Source organism: Eutrema salsugineum, unplaced genomic scaffold, assembly GCF_000478725.1.
Source record: "Eutrema salsugineum unplaced genomic scaffold, Eutsalg1_0 scaffold_11, whole genome shotgun sequence".
Classification (NCBI taxonomy): Eukaryota; Viridiplantae; Streptophyta; class Magnoliopsida; order Brassicales; family Brassicaceae; genus Eutrema; species Eutrema salsugineum.
In genome coordinates this window covers 6519677-6540768 of record NW_006256901.1, presented here as the reverse complement: position 1 = coordinate 6540768, position 21092 = coordinate 6519677, and the positions used below count along the sequence as shown (strand labels likewise).

The following is a 21092-nucleotide window of genomic DNA, read 5'->3' as shown; positions in this document are numbered from 1 at the left end:
GTTCCCAATTTAAATTTAAAATTTGTATATTAAAAAGGGTAAAAAGTTGAAAATCACACTTATTTTATTTTTGTTTATTTATGGTACACGTACGAGAGAGAAAAAGAAAACCTATTCCAGTCTCTATTTTATATTGATGCTTCAATATTGATACATCAAATGTAACCGATATACTCATATACTTTATCAATAATTAGACTTTTACGCAATGATATATAGGACGTACGTTAGGAAAACAAATGTAAGCAATAACCATTTGACAAGACTATAACTAACACGGGACAGTTGGTATACGAAAAAACCTTTGGTTCTGCATATGCCTCTTTGCCTACTTCTTTTTTTTTTTAGTTTTTTTCATGAATTATAAATTTTATTCATTAAAAAACCAGTGGGTACAACAAGTGCAACAGATTTTAAAGTTTATATCAAGCTTTTACAAACTTTTCTCAAGATCGAGTACTAGCAAACCAGAGGAAGAAGATGTCCTCATATCTCTTTGCCTACTTCGTTCAACATCCAATATGAGGACATCCTCATCCTCTGGTTTGCTACTCAATCTTGAGAAAGGTTTGTAAAGGCTTAATATAAACTTTAAAATGTGTTGCACTTGTTGTGCCCACTGATTTTTTGATAAATAAAATTTTAAATTCATTAAATAATAATAATAATAATAATGAGTATGTATACCAATGTGAGAGAGATGGATAAGTTTTGCTGCTTTCTATAAAGGACGTTACGTTCTTTTTTTGTTACCTTTTTCTAGTAGCTGATCGATCAATATTGATATTTGGTCTTGTGATATGCTTCCTTCTTAACTAAACTGTTTTTTTTTTTATATGTATTTGTTTTTTGATACTTGAAGAGATAGTTAACTTTTTAAAATGACCCACTTGATTGATGATTTGGCTTTTAACACCGTATTTTCGCGAACACTTATAAACCGATGTGCACGCTTCAGTCTCCATCAGACCATCTCGTGCTGTTTGTTGGGATACAGAATGGTTGAAGCATCGAAACTTTTTAGGCTATATATTTAGCATGTTATGTTCAAATAAGAGGTGCCGTGACCAAGGGTATGGTTATGATCACATCTAAAAGCTTGGTGGCTTTTGCGTTGATCTCTTAAACTGAAAAGGTGTAAGCGTAATGCTCCCTTTGTGCAATTCATGTTTTATACACTCTTTTTCGTACTTAAATGTCAAGAAATGGAGAAATCATAGAATCAAAAGTAAAGACTGAGAAAATTATATAAAGTTGCACAAGTTTCATTCTAAATAAAAACAAAACCAGCACCAAATATGAATTCACGTCGATGGCAGCCTTTTGGCACTTAAGGGGACCCACTCCACTCTCTCCTCTCCTCTTTTTTGGACTCATTGCCATCTCACTCTCGCGCCTCCCACCTACTCTCTCCCCGGCACCGCAACGTGTTATCTCAGAATATGAACCGTCGGATAGCTACAGTAGCTTGGGCGCGTGCGGGGGAAAGGCGAGTAATTGGAGGATGGAGTACGTAGCAGATACGATCCATCTTCACTTTCCCACTTATTTACGAGACTGCCATCCTGTCTTCTAAAACCCAACAGGCAACAGCATTTCACAGTGCCTTCTTGGCGTCTTCCTCCTATACTGCTACTAGGATTTTGATGTGATGTTGGAAACAGAGTGGCCCAGGAGCAGACGTGGGACCCAATATAATTGATTAATAGAGCAAACGTGTTTACACACAGCCCACGCAATTCATCCTTGACCACACGATCACAACTGCTCTTTCTTTCTTCTCTTTTCCTTTCTAAATTTTAGTTTTTATACCAGGTGCCAGTAAAATTAGTATTAGACTTTGTCAAAGCAAAAGATCAATTAGAGGCTCTGCATAAGCAGCAATGCATTGAGATTCAGATTAGGGTACAAATTAAAAAGTACTTGTAAAGGTGCATATGATTGACGCTTGGTGCATTAGGATCAATGAAATGGCACAGACACACACTGGGATATGGGAGGTTCACCACCCGACCCATGTGGCGAGTTCCTTGTTTTCTCCATCTCCACTTTATCTTTAACGCGATAAATAAATAAAAAAGGTGAAAAAAACCTTTTAGAGATAGTGAGAGAGTTTGCTTTGTTATTCTCATTTGTTCTTGTAGTGTCAACATCATATAGGTAAAATCTACAAAACCAGAATAGAAACTATATAAGTAAATTTGTGAAACTATTCTCTTTGATTATTTTTATACTGTTTCTAGGACTTCCCAGATACACTTTCCGAAGATTATTCTCATCTCCATGCGTTTACATGATCTACGCCACCTTGGTTCAGCCATAAAATTTGCATCACATTTTTTTAAGTCGTGTTTAATTAATAATTAATTTCTATCGCTAGACGTCAGGAATTGTTTAGTGTTATGAGCATCCTTAAACGTTTTGTTAATTGATTTTGCATGCCATTATATATTTTTCCATATTAGTTTCCTCGTTAAATATACTACTAAGATAATTTTTGCATTAACTCAATCATCTTAGGTGTATAGAGAAACACGTACCAAATTAATCTGATAACGTTGTTGAGTGGTTGATTAAATAAAACGCATTTAATTTCGTGACGAGTAATTATTATTTTTAATGCATTTTTGTATTTGTATTTACATTCACAAAATACAATATTTTACTTGATCAGACATCATTTTTTTTCATAAATGCATTAATGAATAAATCTAAAAGTGTTACGTTTTTCCTCAAAGATAACTATACAACCCTAATATAATCATTAACATGATTATCTTTTTATATCAACCAGTTTGTAATCGTTTATTAATTAGGGACCAATATCATCATTGTGATCGTTTGTAATCTTTTTTTTTAAAAACGTCATTTCATAGATTTTTTAAACTGTTAACAAGATCCATATGATAAGTAACTCCGTCTTTAATAGGACAGGACACGATAAACAAATAAAAAAGGGTGAAAAAACCTTTTAGAGGTAGTGAGAGAGAGCTTGCTTTGTTATTCTCATTTGTTCTAGTAGTGTCAACATCATATAGGTAAAATATACAAAACCAGAATAGAAACTATATAAGTAAATTTGTGAAACTATATATTCTCTTTGATTATAGTTTTAACTTGGGTTAACGAAAAACATCCGACCAGAAAAAACTATATAACCCATTTTTATTGCAATGAACTCATCATAAATATCCTTGAAACTTTTGCATGCATGTACATGAAGATACATTTGTATTAATTAGTGCGTTTCATTTATAACGCGTTGAGAGTTGAGACTACTCACAACAATAACCTGACCAAATTAATCTTGGAATTGGAAATATATAAGTTCAAACTGATTGTTTTGGATCAAATTATTGGTTTTTGATGCTTACCCTAGTTAAGGTAATGTATGTAACGTTTTTCTCAAGTAAGTTCATTGGAATTAAGTTAATCAAAAAAAATTATGGGTTTCTACTTTTTGTTTTTGTTTTTGTTGGTTATTGAGAATTTTCGTTTTGCAATAACTTTATCTAGCTAGCTAAATATTTTGGTTACTCGAATGATTATACTAGATCACCTGCGTGTGATGTATTTATCATGTTTACTCTATTCTCTAAATTTATTAGGTGTAGTCTTGACTCTACTTTTATGCTTGTAAAGTTGATGGTATCTGTAAAAATTCTGAGATTATTTTTGTTGGTTAATGTGTTTTCTTTCTTTTGATAAATCCAAACTCAGGAAAAAAAAAAACAAGTGCATCCAATCACAATTTTTGGCATAAGCCAAAATGATTTACTCGCTCTACATAAAACTTAGGATAGAGAGGCTTCATACACTCTAAAAATCAATAATATATAAATAAATTCAGTAATTCCCAAAAAAAGAAAAAAAAAACTTAAGAAAACGAGAAACCCTAAATTTGGGGAAGAGAGAGAGTGAGACAAAGGAAATGAGCCGCATATTCCGGAACAGTTTTCCGGCAAAATCGCTGGCTCCTCCGGCAAAATCTATGGCTACTCCGGTAAATCTCTTCAAACTTCTGGTTCTAATATCTTTATCTTTTTCCTTGATTACTAACTACTATTTTTGACTCTAGTTTCAGCGTCAACTTCGTCTCTACCATCAACCAACTTCTCTCTACAAGGTGGTGAAATCCGTTTTTGAACAAGGTCTCTACTGGGCGACGAAGAAGAAAACCGAAGTGAGTGACAGATGTGGAAAAAATCTTCTCGACTTTATGGACTGGTCAGAAAACAAGAAACTGAAAATCTTGGCGTGGGGAGGAGGAAAGCCGCCACCGCCGGTGGAAATCGCGGTGACGTATACGTCGCTGGATTCAGCGAGCCGTCACTTTGCTAGAGCCTATCTCCTGTGGGCATTGTTTGTCACAGCTACAGTTGGCAAGTTTGTGTGGGACATTCACAACAATCTCCAAACATCTGCTGAGTTGGAAGCAGCCTACCTCCGAAGCTACGAGAACCGATCATCCATCGCTTCCCTAAAGGAGGAAATGGATTCTCTCAAGAAGAAGATGGCGCAGCAGGAGGCAGTAGCTCCAATCGTCAGGCTTGACGAAGTTGTTGCGGTCACCACAGACGAGGAAGATGAAGACGCCGTCCTTAATCTGTATGTAATCATTTTCTTTGCTCCGTTTTTTGTTCCTTTCAAGAATTTGTGTGTGATGTGATTCATCTGAACTTTGATCGTTAAGGAAATCGAAGCTGTATCGGTTCGATAAAAATGGGAAACAATGGAAGGAGAGAGGAGCTGGAACTGTTAAGCTGTTGAAGCATAAGCAAACCGGCAAGGTTCGACTTGTCATGAGACAATCTAAAACCCTAAAGATCTGCGCCAATCACCTCAGTGAGTTCGCTATCTAATTTCTGCTGTCTCCCTTATCTAGTTTTGTTTCGAGCTAAAGCTTATGTATGTATCGATGTGTGTTTCTCTGCAGTTTCGTCTGGGATGACTGTTCAGGAACATGGTGGGAATGAAAAGTCGTGTTTATGGCAGGCTAATGATCTTTCCGATGGCGAGTTGAAGAATGAGCTTTTCTGCATTAGATTTGCGTCTATTGAGAGTAAGTATACTAAATGAGTCATTAGGTTTGAAATGAACTGGCCGCCACCATCCTATTCTATGATCGTTCCCGGTTTACTTGTCTCCAGTTGTGGTAGCTTAGTCAGCGAATGATCTCCTATAAGAATCTGTTAATGATGATTGAAAAATCACCATTTTGTAGCTCTGAATTGTGTGATTCGGAAGTTCCTTAAACGATATCACTATTGCTTTTATAGCTAGTGGTAATATACTTGCAATGGTTCCTCCTGTTATGGTTTCAACGAGACATTTCGTTTTGATTACTTGTGGAGGTATATATTAACTCTTGATCAGCTCTATGAGATAACTAACATTAGGCCATTGTCCATGACTTGGTTGGTGTGTAAAGGTTGTAGGTCTTATCACTAAACAGCCATTGTCCATGACTTGGTTGGTGTGTAAGGTTGTAGCTTGTAGGTCTTATCACTAGACACACAGGCAATCTAGTTCTGTAGTATGTCAGATGTTAGACTACTGCTATAATCGTATTTATCTTCACTTAGTCAGCAAGATGCATGTTGGTAGTATTTCTTAGCTGTGATGATTGAAAATCTATGAGAGTAGAAAGAATCTCCTTAGCTTAGGTATTGTGGCTTCTGCACTATTTTCTTTGGTTTTTAGATTCTCAAATGGCTGACTGGATACTGTTGCATCAACAGATTGCAAAACGTTTATGGAGAAGTTCACTGAGATAGCTGAAAGCCAGCAAGTAGGGAAAGAGAGCAAAGAAGGAGATGAAGCTGCTGGTTTAGTTGAGAACCTTTCGGTTGAGGATAAGAAAAGCAAAGAGGGAGATGAGGCTGCTGGTTTAGTTGAGAATATTTCGGTTGAAGATAAGAAAAGCAAAGAGGGAGATGAGGCTGCTGGTTTGGTTGAGAATCTTTCGGTTGAGGATAAGAAAAGCAAAGAGGGAGATGAGGCTGCTGGTTTGGCTGAGAATCTTTCGGTTGAGGATAAGAAAAGCAAAGAGAAAGCCAAGGAAGAAAAAGAAGGAGAAAGCCCGGCAAAGGAAGAAGAAGAGAAGAAAACAAACGTGAGCACCTGATCGGTCACATGGGTTTTTGGTTGTTGCCATGATTTATCTTGTCACATGTTTGCTAATTTTTTTCTCTTGATGTGCTCGAACAGCCAAGACTTGTCAGTATCACGGAAGGTGGCGACATAGTCATTACGGTATATCTTCTATTCTTTTACAATTGATGTTAGAAATTTCTGTGACAACGTAAGTATGCATTATTATTTATTATTATGGTATATGAACAGATGACGGAGGGTCCATTTGATTTGAAAGAATTCCTCGACGCCCTCGGGGAACTCCTTAAAGAAGAAGATTAAATGAGAGACAGTCTGATCAAGGAAGTGCTGTCTCGTTGTTTTGCAATGCTGTTTAGTTTGTGAGATTAACTCGTATTTGTCAGACTAGTTTGATTCATCTCGTTGCTTGAAACAAACCGACGCAGAAGCGTCTTTTGGGATAAATGCATTGGTTTTAACATTCTTTGCATTGGTTAAACTACATTCTAACGCACTTAGAGTTAGAAATGTGTTACAAGTTTAACAGGACAAACATCACCTTTTCGTTCACGATGACTTGAATATACGATGCATAACGACGAGTTAAAAATTCACTACGTTTAGGTTTCACTTCCCAACGATCGTGTCTCTCTTTGTAAGAAAAAAACTACAGAAGAAATGTTTTGAATCTTATCTACCATTATTGTCGCCAAAACTACAGAACAACACTAAAGCTTAAACCTGCCTTACAAGCAGAAGAGGATTCGGAGCCTTATCAGCAGTTTCAATCTTCTCATTATCGGCGGTTGGAGTAGGAGCGGGAGAAACGACCTCCGGTGTTTCTGTTGCAGGTGTAGTAGGTTTTGGAACAGAAATCGGGACTGCAGTGACTTCTTCAGTCAAGTAACCCGACCCGTGACCCATTAACCCTACTCCATCCAACGGTCCGATACCAATCTCACACACAAAGTTACGGTCTTTCCTCCTACACTATATAAAAACCCCATTTGTACTTGTTCCTCATTGAATCAAAAACCCCTTTCCAAGTTTTCCAATTTTCCACTGAACAAACCCGTTCAACCAAATTTCTCCATGGATCCTCAGCAACGTAGAACTGAAACCCGTCACCGTCCTCCCGTCGGTGAACCCGGAGGCGACGTGTCTTCGATTTTCATTGCGTTTGGTGTTTTCATCGCCATCGCCGCTTTGGTATATGTCATCTCTTATTAAAGATTCGTTGTTGTTTATACACGCTTCCTACTTTTTAATCCTTTACTGAATCTGTTTCTCCTTAACATGTTTAGATACTTCCTTTGATTTTGAGTATACCCTCGATCGCAATGTTGGACCTTTGTACACGTAGTTGACTTAAAGTTGATGACTTTATATTTTCTTCAACCAAAGTTTTTGTTTTTTGCTTCGTTTTAGTTTTGTAGATTGGTGTGTTTGTAACCACACATGTTTAGATACCTGTTTGGGAGACAAAGAAACTCATTACTGATTTCGTTTTTCTTCCATAAGTTTTGATTGATCTTGCTCTGTGTTGCTGTCGAGTAGTTCATTTTACATAATTTGGTTGTCAATTTTCACTTTTATCATGGTTTTTGAGAAAGATTTTTTTACTTTGTGTAATGGGTTAGCAGGTTATGTTTCCTTCATCGTTGGTGCACCAAGTTCCTGAAGGTTACGTTGGAGCGTATTGGAGAGGTGGTGCTCTTCTGAACATCATTACAGAGCCTGGTATTATTACTAGTTATCCCCCTTTTCTCAGTGTTATCACGGTTTCGTTCTTCTGCTGTTTTCCGATTTGAAACACCTTTTGTTGCTTCAGGTTTTCAACTGAAGCTCCCTTTCATTACTAACTACGAGCCTGTTCAAGTTACTCTCCAAACAGATCAAGTGAGTCTTATACCATAAAGAGCTTGGATGTGTTTAGATTGTAGCTTTTTTAACTATTTAATCTTGTGTGCCCTTAGGTGAAGGATATACCATGTGGTACCAAAGGAGGTGTCATGATTACCTTTGAGAAGATAGAAGTAAGTCCCTAATATATTGGTTTCTCTGCTAGCACTTCCCACTGTTTTCAGTTTGTTGATCTTAATTACATGTATTGACCCGAGTAAAATGATTTTAGGTTGTTAATCGACTGCGTAAGGATTATGTCTATGACACTTTGCTCAACTATGGTGTGGACTATGACAACACATGGATATATGATAAGATTCACCATGAGATCAACCAGTTTTGCAGCTCCTATTCGCTTCAGCAAGTCTACATTGACATCTTTGACCAGGTACTTGAGTAGATTGGGAAGCCGTAGTAACCTTAACGGAAACATATAAGCTTCGATGTTAACTGTTTATAAGATTGTCATTGCTGTTCGAAATTCAGTTCGAATATTATGCTCGTCTTATCGACAGGTTCATAGCAGTGAATGAAGCTTTCTTTTGGATAATGTTTACATTGTGTTTGATGTCTCGACAATGACAATGATAAGTAATTTCACTCAATTAAATGTGTTTCAGATTGATGAGCGAATGAAAGAGGCTCTTCAGGCTGATTGCACACGTTATGCTCCAGGAATTGAGATTATTAGCGTGCGTGTCACAAAGCCGAAGATCCCAGAGAGTGTGAGGCGCAACTTTGAGCAAATGGAAGAGGAACGTACTAAGGTACACTCTTTTTTTATTTGACCCCCTCTGGTTTGCTCATATTTCCAATTCTGTTATAATGCATGATAAATAGGATCCTGTTTAGTAATACAGAACTCAGTTGGAATGTAATGATTTTTGAAGGTCTTGATTGCTATTGAGAAATAAAGAGTTGCTGAGAAAGAGGCAGATACAAAGAAAATAATGGCCATTAGTGAAGCCGAGAAGAACGCCAATGTTAGCAAGATTCTAATGCAACAGAAGCTGACTGAGAAAGACAGTTCAAGGAGAGAAGCAGATGTATCTGGATCGTCAAAAGAGTCTTGCGGATGCAGATTACTACCGGTAATTACCAGTCTTAATTCTCATTTATTTATTTTTTTTTTCTGAAGAATAAACAAACAAAGAACATAGAACAACAGAATATATGGGTCTAATGTTTACTTTTTTAAAAAAAAAATCTGATCAATGTCTCAAGTGTACTGAGAGAAGCTGAAGCAAACAAGTTGAAGCTCACTCCTGAATTTCTCGAACTAAAGTTCATCGATGCCATTGCTCGTAACACCAAAATGTTCTTCGGGGATAAGGTTTTCATTTCTTATTCTCTCCTCTTATTTCTCTGTTTCTGCTGTTCTAAAGAAGTAAATATATCTATACTGTGCAGGTACCTAACATGGTGTTGGATCAAAGGCTGCTTGGGAATTTCCTGAATCATTCGACAAAAGACAAATTTAACGATGGAAACTTGGATATGGCCACTGATTCATAGAACATGTCACTCCTTAAAAACGAAAAAAAAAAACTCTTTTTGTTATCGCATAACCTAGTAGTGAAATTTGGACGCTTATCTTGTTGTGGAGATCATTTTACTGCAACTCTCTCTCCTAATTGGGACTAAAGCTTGTTCGTATTATAATTTAACCTATTTATCAGATTCAAAGCTCCACGGCGTATCAAAGATGTGGTTACAAATATTCTCTATTTTATAAATCAGTCTACGCTTCTATTGTTAGTGTGTAATAAGACTTGGCCGTTAGAGAAATTAATTATTTGAGGGCTAATTTGGTAGATAATTTGGCTTTAACATGTGCTTGATTTTAACGTTGGTTAGGTTGTACAAATTTAAGGTTTTTATGTGTAGTGGTTTGAGATTTTGACACTTGTGTTTTGGGTAATAAAAAAAAAAGTATCGGATTAAAGTCCATAATTTCTAGGATCCTTAGACCATAAACCATAAACCATATTTGGTTGGTGAATCTTTTACCCGTTATATCTGAACTCATGATGCTGAAAAGTTTATAATTTTGAATGATGAGCTAGTACATAGTTGAATTGGTAAATCACTTTTTAAGTTTAGAAAAATGATTTAAAGGTTAGTCTGTGGATGGATTTGGGCCTTTTGGCTATGGTTCCTCTTTTTGTTTGTACAAAAAAAAAATCCAAGTGGAAAATATCAAACTTTCAGAATTAGTATGGAGTTCATGAGTGATGCTAAAATAGAATCCGAATCAGCATTTCGAAGATAAGAAGGGTTCTAATCGCAAAGGGCTTCGAGCAGAAACTAATAACCGAAATACGGTTTTGAAGTAGATGGACAAATAGAAACATAAGACCAGAATCGAACAAGCAAGCAACCGACACAAACTTGCCTAGTTTCTCCATGATCTAATCTAGAATATAACCCCTCTTTCTCTTTTATTTTATATCGATGACATGGCAATAATATTAATAAACATCCGTGAGAAAAATGCTCGATATGACTTTCACATAATTGTTGTTGTTTTATGTTATTATTATGTACTACTTGTTTTAGTTTACGCATACCAATTGAGATCGGTTATGTGTGAATTTTGAAATTTAAATAATCAAAAAGAGATTGATTTCGGTTCATTACACCAAAAGTAAACAAAATAGTACTCTGTCCGATAAAAAGTCTATATGTAAACAAAAGTCATACATTTAGCCGAAAAAAATACAAAAACAAAAGTCATACTGACGAACGGTCAAGATCGTACTTATTAGGAAAACGTCTGTAAACAAAGTCACTCTAACGAACGGTCAAGATGGTAAGAGCAGCTTCACTAACCAAGATCGAATAAAAATTCCTATCTATCTAAATTAAATCTATAAACTAAGGCAGTTAACGAACGGTACAGATTATAGGTTCGAGTAAAGTCTTTTAAATAAAGCTAAACAAACGCTTACGGTCATGATAAGTCTTTTTAGTGGTTCCCCCATTTGGATAGATGATCTGGGAGGAGACAAAGGGAGGAGACAAGTTCACCAACGATAGAAGTCTTATAATTTTGGCTGAAGAGGCAGACATTATTATTTCATACTGATTACTAATTTGATTTGGAGAGCGAAAAAAAAAACCCTTTTTTAATTCACAAAAATAATTGGGCCAACAGGGCCTGTTTTATACACTATTGTTAATGATTTTCTCAAGTCAAGTCAAAGCCCCCCTCGTGTCGTGAGTTTTTCTATTTAATAATAAAGCCGAAAAAAAAGAAAGAAAAGAAAAACAAGTTTGGTTGAAGAGGATTGGGAAAGCAGAAACCCTATTTCACGAGGTGAAGATGATGAAGCACACGCAGGCGATTTTGGGAAAGGCAAGCAAAATTTAATCCGAATTCTCTCTAATATTTCGTATATTTCGTATATCGTTGTTTGCGATTATCCTGTTTGTATCGAAATCTGTAGTATCGTGGAAGGGCGTTTTCAACCGTCGAGTCTACCCGCCTCCGCCTGTACTCGGGCGCCAAGCAGGTGTGCAAGGAGCAGGAAGGCTTGGTTCTTGGTGCTGGTGCAGCATTCATGGGTGGATATGCTGTTTACTTTTGCAAATGTATGGTATTTTGAATCTATATGGATGGATTTAATTTATAGTCCCTGAATTGTGCGATTTTTAACTATTTTTTTTCGATGGTTCAGGCCTTTACCAGAGAAAGGTGCATTGGTACAAAGTAGACCGAATGTACAAAGAGTACAAGAAGCGTTCAGAAGCTGTGTTTGGGAGGACATTCAAGGAGGGTCCTAAACCTAGTTCCTGAACAATCAGGTGGTGGTTCTCTACACAAATCTCTCTTTCTGATTTCTTGTCTCTTTAGCTGTAAATTGTCATCTTCTTGTTCCGCATATCCTAATAAACTCCAATAAGGAATAAAATTCTGTAGAATCTTTAAAATAACAATTATAATTCGGGTTAGTAAACGTGTTCTGTTGCTTCTTTTTTGCAGTGGAAGAAGAAGCGTATGAGGAGGCTCAAGAGGAAGAGACGAAAGATGAGACAGCGATCTAAGTAGGAAGCTTCAAGACTCGTGTTTACAACAACAGTTTTCTTGCTTGTTTTGTCTTGAGTCGCTCGCATCATCTCTCTTTCTGTTGAGACAACATTCTCAGCTTTGTTTCGTTTACTTTATATTGAATGATCAAGACTTTCTGTTTAAGATTTTAATCTAAAATAAAAGGCGTTCCAGACATTCTTCCCTCTTCAACAATTCTTGCTATACTTTATAGGATTTGATCTGATCTTTAGTATTGCGAGGAAAAACACCAACATCGTCTTTCTTTGTTCTCATTGATCTCTGTTTTGTTCAAGAACTGAAACTTACATAAAATAATCATCCTCGTAAAACTAACATCATCTCCTGGTCAAAATGATACAAAACAGAAAATTAAGATTATGTATAACTAAAAGTCTTTTAAAAATAGCCTCGTGATTTCTTCTTCTACTACCCATCAATCTAAGTTGAACTGCATCACAATCCTATCTACTGCATTCTGTCCCACAACCTTGCCATCGTAGTAGTCGAGTCATGAGGATGTTATTGAGCTCAACGTCGGATCTGTTAGTGATAGAGCTGATGGCGTCGTTGCTAACAGCGAGTACGGTTACACATGGTATGGTATTTGCTGATGGGCACAGTGAGTTTGGTTTTGATTAAGAGGGTCACTCATGGTGCTGAAATTGGAGTATTTTTCAAACGCCCGTGTGATGTTATGGGCTGTAACGACTCATCCTTCAACGTTTGAGTTACGCTTGAGCTTATCTATTACACATAACGATAAGGTGCAGTTTTCTCATGAATAATACCTTATTTTAAACATAAAGACATAAGAATTTCAGATTCACATTCTCCACCTCTTATCAGTCCTTAATCTCTTAATTTTCCTATCAAACTGATTTTCAACTTCAAGCTTCATATTGCATAAACATTTCACATGCTTCATCCTTTGCTCTCGAAAGATAAACTCTTGTATATCTAGAAAAGTCATCAACAAAGGTAATATAATAATAACGCTTGCTACCTCTACTAGGAGTAATGTATGCATATAAAAGAAGCGTGCTCATCTGCAATTTTTTAACTTTAGTTTTTTCAAATCATTAAACAACAGACAATTACGGTAGTATTTAGCATAAGCACACCATTTGCAAAAGAGCATAATACACAAGGTTGGGACACAACCCCCGATAACAAAACAACCAAATTGTCTGATAATTAGTTATTATATCGTTTAAACGCCGCGATAAGGTAATCCTGACTCTCCTTGTCCCTGATGATCCTCTGAAACAAACATGAGAAAAAAAGACGAATCATTATGTAGGAATGGTAAGAAAGAAAGAAAACAAAAAGCTTATTTAGATTAAAAACCTAATCTCATCATCAATTTACCTCTTCCATGTCCTGAACTTTTGCTTCCACCGGCGATAATGTCAGAACACCTGAAGAAACCAAACCAGACGAACATGTTAAAAAGAAGGAAGACCAACTTTATAGTGAGAAACAAATCTTACGTACCAAACACGTATCCAACACCACCAGACGCCCCGACAAAGCAATATTCAACAATTTTGTTCTTTTTATGAACAACACTTTTCTTGCCGGTAGTCAAGACTACAAAATTGATTGAAGCAAATATCAGATATCAACGAATACAAATTGATTGGATCAAAAAAGATATTGATATGAAAATTCTCACGGCCGCCGGATGAATAACCACGATACTGCATACCCCTGCGAAAAGACTGCACCCACAATTTCAATGATCATCGACAAGAGAAAAAAACCGGACATAATTCTCTTGAAAAACAGACAAGATCTTTCAATTACCTTAGCAACGGTATTTCCAACGAACCGCATCATCTTCAAGGGATTGTGTGTGTGGGGGGGAATTCGAGGGTCGTCGTCGAATTTGGGGGAATCAATTCTACCTAGGGTTTTCAGTCGATGGATCCTCTTTTGTATTCCCAGTGACCTTCACCTTGGGCCTACTTATACTGATGGGCCTTTTGCCTAGGCCTTTACGGGTGATACACTAATTTTATTGCTTAGGTCTCCCCAATTTTATACAAATTACCAAAAAAAGACACGAATTTTCTCTGTAGACAAATAAACCCTAAACTTTCATTGACTTTCAAATATATTAGCAAAGTTTTCATTGACTTGCGAAATTAGCACACCGTCAACAGAATCGTCGACCGAAAATTTAGACACCGTTTACTGTGTCATTAAGTGAGACAAAACTACGTCATTTTACATGTTTTGTAAAAACAAAAACATGTTCATTTTTGGACTCGAACTCAAAACCTCTAACCAAGAGGTTGTGTTGAAAATAACTACAGTAAAACCTCTATAAATTAATAATGTTGGGACCTTGAAAATTTATTAATTTATAGAGTTATTAATTAATCGATAAATTAATATTTATTAATTTATAGAAAAATTCGTTTAATCCATATTCCATAATATTATTTAGGTTTTTCTTTAAAAATAATGTTATTTTAAGAAATTTAAAAAGTGACATATACAAAATGTTACGTAATGAAGATGAAATTGCTTATCGTACCCCAATACAATTTAACAACATATATTGGATATCTATGTAAAAATGATTTATGTTCATAAGTTCAAAATGTAAAAATGAATAATAATTACAATCTGTAATAATGAAACTGAAAATGATAATACAAATTTACAATATATTCGAATGCGTTTATAAATATAAAATTCATCGTGTCTAAATATCTGTATAAGTTTTGAATTCAAATCTAAAATATAAGTATCACTAAAAGTTCGATACAATAAGTAAAAGTAGAGATAAAACATTAATAAGATATTTAATTTATATTCATATTTTTAGTATGTTATCTTAGGTATATATATATATATATATTTGTGTAATTATTAATTTATAGTTTCGTTGGGACCATATATTTACAAAGGGATTTCAAAAAAATTATTATCTTATTATCTTATCAAAATTTGTTAAATTTTACACTGGCCCGACTTGGGACCAAAGAAATTTATTAATTTATAGTGATTATTAATTTATCGAGTATTAATTTATAGAGGTTCTACTGTATATACAAGTGATGTGAATTCTGATATAAAGAGAGTTTGGATCGACAAACGACCTGGTTAGTTACATGAGGTTCTGCGCCATGACTAACCCACCTCAACCCGACTGTTTCACAGATACTCAAATTTCATAAAAACAAACATGTTGTTACTCAAGCCTTGGTAGGCACTGTCGTTGGTGAACTTATCTCCTCCCTTTGTCTCCTCCCAGATCATATATTCTAAATGGTGGAGAAAGTGGCGCTGGTCAAACTGAAAGCACAAAGTTGCTGATGAGATATCTTGCTTACATGGGTGGGAGAGCTGCTTCTGAGGGAAGAAGTGTTGAACAAAAAGTGTTGGAGGTGAAAAAAGCATCATTTATATATATGTTCGGTCAAATCCTATTTTTAGAAGAGTGAACAAATACTTAAATTTCAGAGGATGCTCAAATCTTCATTTTCGGCTGAGCTTTCTTTTCATGAAAAACTAAAGAGTGAACAGATAACTGAAACTTTCAGAAAACTAGTGCTAGTTGTCACCCACATTAATGCAAACTGTATAGCAAGTAGCTATATGCGTTGTTACTTATTCAGATGATGTTGATCTTCCTTTCGTTCTTTTGCTTTGGTCTGTTTCTTACAAGCTTCTTAATTGTATCTTTTATTCAGTTTAATCCTGTGTTAGAAGCATTCGGAAATGCAAAGACTGTCAGGAACAATAATTCCGGGTAATAGAGTTTTCTCATATCTATATTGCATTATTTTATCTATATAATTGAGGTTTTTCTTGAAAGCTTTTGAATTTCACCACTTTGGGTGTTTGTAAACTCGTTTATTTGTGTTCTTTATAGTCGTTTTGGTAAGTTCGTGGAGATTCAGTTTGACGAAAAGGGAAGGATATCAGGAGCTGCCATAAGAACTTGCTTGTTGGAAAGATCACGAGTTTGTCAGGTCTCTGATCCTGAAAGAAACTATCACTGTTTCTACATGCTTTGTGCTGCTCCAAAAGAAGTAAGTTTGTAATTCACTTAGGAGTATGTAACATGCCGAGTATTTGAGCCTTGTTTGGCATGCTAATGCACATTTTGTTTTCTGAAATGATCCTTTCTGCTTTCAGGATGTGCAGAGATTCAAGCTAGCTGAACCAAAGAAATACCACTATCTCAATCAATCTAAATGTTTACAGTTAGATAGTATAAATGATGCAGAGGAATACCGTGCGACAAGACGGGCTATGGATGTTGTCGGGATCAGCACCGAGGAGCAGGTAGCCATCGCAGAACTAAATCAGTCAGATTTTAGCCGAAGTTACCATAATGTCTATGTAAATAGATTTACTTAATACTGGTTACAGGATGCGATTTTCGGCGTTGTGGCTGCCATTCTCCATCTCGGGAATGTGGAGTTTGCTAAGGGACCAGAGATTGATTCATCGATTCCAAAAGATGAAAAATCATTGTTTCATCTGAAAACTGCAGCTGAGCTTCTCAGGTAAATGCCTCAACTAATAGATTGGTTTTGTTTTGTTTTGTGTTTCTGGAGTGAGGTAGGTGTCCTTATTCATATTGTCTTCCTTTCCAGCTGCGATGAAAAGGCTCTTGAAGATTCACTATGCAAGCGTATCATGGTAACTCGTGATGAAACCATCACAAAAACTCTTGATCCCGAAGCTGATACTCTTAGTAGAGATGCTTTGGCTAAAGTCATGTACTCGTGGTTGTTTGACTGGTGGGTTTTCGGATTCTACCCCTGAATAAGGTTCAAAGGTGCTTTGCCATTAATGTTCTATACTAATCCTGCATGCTCTTTGCTTTAAGTCTTTCAGATATATTAGAGAGGAAGAAGGCGACTTGTTGGTCAAGAAGGTACTAAAATCCACAAATCTCATCATCGGTTAAGTTGAGGGAAGTAATTTTCTCCTTCACGGCCAGCATCATTTGTAGACTTGCTTTCGGGCAGAACTTCCACGAGTGCGAATTCGTTGATATGGAGTGAGTGGAAGATTTGGTGCTTGAGTCAGAGACTAGCCTTGGATCCTTGGCTTTTTCCCTGCCGGATGGATCGTAGACCGGATCTCCGCCCAGCATTCGAAGGTGAAGAAAGCCTTTGCCAAACTCACCAATTTCTTTGAGTATGTGATCGACGATCATTTGAAGACTGGTCAGCCCCGAGATCACTCGGACATCATCAGTGTCATGCTGGATATGATTAGTAAACCCACAAAAGCCGGTTCTTTCAAAGTCACCGATGACCATCTCAAAGGAGTCATGTCGGTGAATACGAATACTTTTGAAGTATGAAAGCTTTATGTTAGGGTTAGGGTTCTCATACTTCAATTTCAACCATGATTGAACATTTGGCATATATATATATATATATGTGAAGAATAATTCTTTAGGAAAAATCTTCAAAATTCTACATTTTTGGAAAAAAAATTATAGCTTGGGAAGCAAGTAACTTAATTAATACATGGACAATTATATCGTTTTGACAATAGATCCAGTTTATTTTCCTGACTTGGTTCACATATTATGCTCGTAAATTTTGATATCCTCTAAGAAATCCAAAACCATGAAATGATCTATATATCATTGGATTAGGATGTGTTTTTGGCTGGAGTGAACGCGGGAGCCATCACGATGATATGGACGATGACAGAACTAAGCAGACATCCGAGAGTGATGAGGAAACTACAAGAAGAGATTAAACGGTGTCTAAATTTTCGGTCGACGATTCTGTTGACGGTGTGCTAATTTCGCAAGTCAATGAAAACTTTGCTAATATATTTGAAAGTCAATGAAAGTTTAGGGTTTATTTGTCTACAGAGAAAATTCGTGTCTTTTTTTGGTAATTTGTATAAAATTGGGGAGACCTAAGCAATAAAATTAGTGTATCACCCGTAAAGGCCTAGGCAAAAGGCCCATCAGTATAAGTAGGCCCAAGGTGAAGGTCACTGGGAATACAAAGAGGATCCATCGACTGAAAACCCTAGGTAGAATTGATTCCCCCAAATTCGACGACGACCCTCGAATTCCCCCCCACACACACAATCCCTTGAAGATGATGCGGTTCGTTGGAAATACCGTTGCTAAGGTAATTGAAAGATCTTGTCTGTTTTTCAAGAGAATTATGTCCGGTTTTTTTCTCTTGTCGATGATCATTGAAATTGTGGGTGCAGTCTTTTCGCAGGGGTATGCAGTATCGTGGTTATTCATCCGGCGGCCGTGAGAATTTTCATATCAATATCTTTTTTGATCCAATCAATTTGTATTCGTTGATATCTGATATTTGCTTCAATCAATTTTGTAGTCTTGACTACCGGCAAGAAAAGTGTTGTTCATAAAAAGAACAAAATTGTTGAATATTGCTTTGTCGGGGCGTCTGGTGGTGTTGGATACGTGTTTGGTACGTAAGATTTGTTTCTCACTATAAAGTTGGTCTTCCTTCTTTTTAACATGTTCGTCTGGTTTGGTTTCTTCAGGTGTTCTGACATTATCGCCGGTGGAAGCAAAAGTTCAGGACATGGAAGAGGTAAATTGATGATGAGATTAGGTTTTTAATCTAAATAAGCTTTTTGTTTTCTTTCTTTCTTACCATTCCTACATAATGATTCGTCTTTTTTTCTCATGTTTGTTTCAGAGGATCATCAGGGACAAGGAGAGTCAGGATTACCTTATCGCGGCGTTTAAACGATATAATAACTAATTATCAGACAATTTGGTTGTTTTGTTATCGGGGGTTGTGTCCCAACCTTGTGTATTATGCTCTTTTGCAAATGGTGTGCTTATGCTAAATACTACCGTAATTGTCTGTTGTTTAATGATTTGAAAAAACTAAAGTTAAAAAATTGCAGATGAGCACGCTTCTTTTATATGCATACATTACTCCTAGTAGAGGTAGCAAGCGTTATTATTATATTACCTTTGTTGATGACTTTTCTAGATATACAAGAGTTTATCTTTCGAGAGCAAAGGATGAAGCATGTGAAATGTTTATGCAATATGAAGCTTGAAGTTGAAAATCAGTTTGATAGGAAAATTAAGAGATTAAGGACTGATAAGAGGTGGAGAATGTGAATCTGAAATTCTTATGTCTTTATGTTTAAAATAAGGTATTATTCATGAGAAAACTGCACCTTATCGTTATGTGTAATAGATAAGCTCAAGCGTAACTCAAACGTTGAAGGATGAGTCGTTACAGCCCATAACATCACACGGGCGTTTGAAAAATACTCCAATTTCAGCACCATGAGTGACCCTCTTAATCAAAACCAAACTCACTGTGCCCATCAGCAAATACCATACCATGTGTAACCGTACTCGCTGTTAGCAACGACGCCATCAGCTCTATCACTAACAGATCCGACGTTGAGCTCAATAACATCCTCATGACTCGACTACTACGATGGCAAGGTTGTGGGACAGAATGCAGTAGATAGGATTGTGATGCAGTTCAACTTAGATTGATGGGTAGTAGAAGAAGAAATCACGAGGCTATTTTTAAAAGACTTTTAGTTATACATAATCTTAATTTTCTGTTTTGTATCATTTTGACCAGGAGATGATGTTAGTTTTACGAGGATGATTATTTTATGTAAGTTTCAGTTCTTGAACAAAACAGAGATCAATGAGAACAAAGAAAGACGATGTTGGTGTTTTTCCTCGCAATACTAAAGATCAGATCAAATCCTATAAAGTATAGCAAGAATTGTTGAAGAGGGAAGAATGTCTGGAACGCCTTTTATTTTAGATTAAAATCTTAAACAGAAAGTCTTGATCATTCAATATAAAGTAAACGAAACAAAGCTGAGAATGTTGTCTCAACAGAAAGAGAGATGATGCGAGCGACTCAAGACAAAACAAGCAAGAAAACTGTTGTTGTAAACACGAGTCTTGAAGCTTCCTACTTAGATCGCTGTCTCATCTTTCGTCTCTTCCTCTTGAGCCTCCTCATACGCTTCTTCTTCCACTGCAAAAAAGAAGCAACAGAACACGTTTACTAACCCGAATTATAATTGTTATTTTAAAGATTCTACAGAATTTTATTCCTTATTGGAGTTTATTAGGATATGCGGAACAAGAAGATGACAATTTACAGCTAAAGAGACAAGAAATCAGAAAGAGAGATTTGTGTAGAGAACCACCACCTGATTGTTCAGGAACTAGGTTTAGGACCCTCCTTGAATGTCCTCCCAAACACAGCTTCTGAACGCTTCTTGTACTCTTTGTACATTCGGTCTACTTTGTACCAATGCACCTTTCTCTGGTAAAGGCCTGAACCATCGAAAAAAAATAGTTAAAAATCGCACAATTCAGGGACTATAAATTAAATCCATCCATATAGATTCAAAATACCATACATTTGCAAAAGTAAACAGCATATCCACCCATGAATGCTGCACCAGCACCAAGAACCAAGCCTTCCTGCTCCTTGCACACCTGCTTGGCGCCCGAGTACAGGCGGAGGCGGGTAGACTCGACGGTTGAAAACGCCCTTCCACGATACTACAGATTTCGATACAAACAGGATAATCGCAAACAACGATATACGAAATATACGAAATATTAGAGAGAATTCGGATTAAATTTTGCTTGCCTTTCCCAAAATCGCCTGCGTGTGCTTCATCATCTTCACCTCGTGAAATAGGGTTTCTGCTTTCCCAATCCTCTTCAACCAAACTTGTTTTTCTTTTCTTTCTTTTTTTTCGGCTTTATTATTAAATAGAAAAACTCACGACACGAGGGGGGCTTTGACTTGACTTGAGAAAATCATTAACAATAGTGTATAAAACAGGCCCTGTTGGCCCAATTATTTTTGTGAATTAAAAAAGGGTTTTTTTTTTCGCTCTCCAAATCAAATTAGTAATCAGTATGAAATAATAATGTCTGCCTCTTCAGCCAAAATTATAAGACTTCTATCGTTGGTGAACTTGTCTCCTCCCTTTGTCTCCTCCCAGATCATCTATCCAAATGGGGGAACCACTAAAAAGACTTATCATGACC

The 21092-nt window shown here is 36.4% G+C and overlaps 2 protein-coding genes across 2 annotated transcripts; both read left to right on the top strand.

Annotated features, from left to right (window-relative positions):
- Positions 1-3892: 3892 nt before the first annotated feature.
- Positions 3893-6515, top strand: LOC18026127 (RANBP2-like and GRIP domain-containing protein 1). Its single transcript, XM_006409530.2, has 7 exons — positions 3893-4003; positions 4079-4608; positions 4694-4845; positions 4937-5062; positions 5742-6115; positions 6211-6255; positions 6346-6515. The coding sequence occupies exons 1-7, from the start codon at positions 3932-3934 to the stop codon at positions 6415-6417; spliced, it is 1371 nt and encodes a 456-aa protein (XP_006409593.1). The 5' UTR covers positions 3893-3931; the 3' UTR covers positions 6418-6515.
- A 466-nt stretch (positions 6516-6981) lies between these two features.
- Positions 6982-9685, top strand: LOC18026126 (erlin-2-B). Its single transcript, XM_024160718.1, is given in 10 exon segments — positions 6982-7305; positions 7740-7836; positions 7928-7995; positions 8073-8132; positions 8231-8389; positions 8622-8768; positions 8892-9040; positions 9042-9092; positions 9226-9334; positions 9412-9685. Coding segments are annotated over 10 exon segments (1062 nt in total). The 5' UTR covers positions 6982-7188; the 3' UTR covers positions 9517-9685.
- The last annotated feature ends 11407 nt before the right edge of the window (positions 9686-21092 follow it).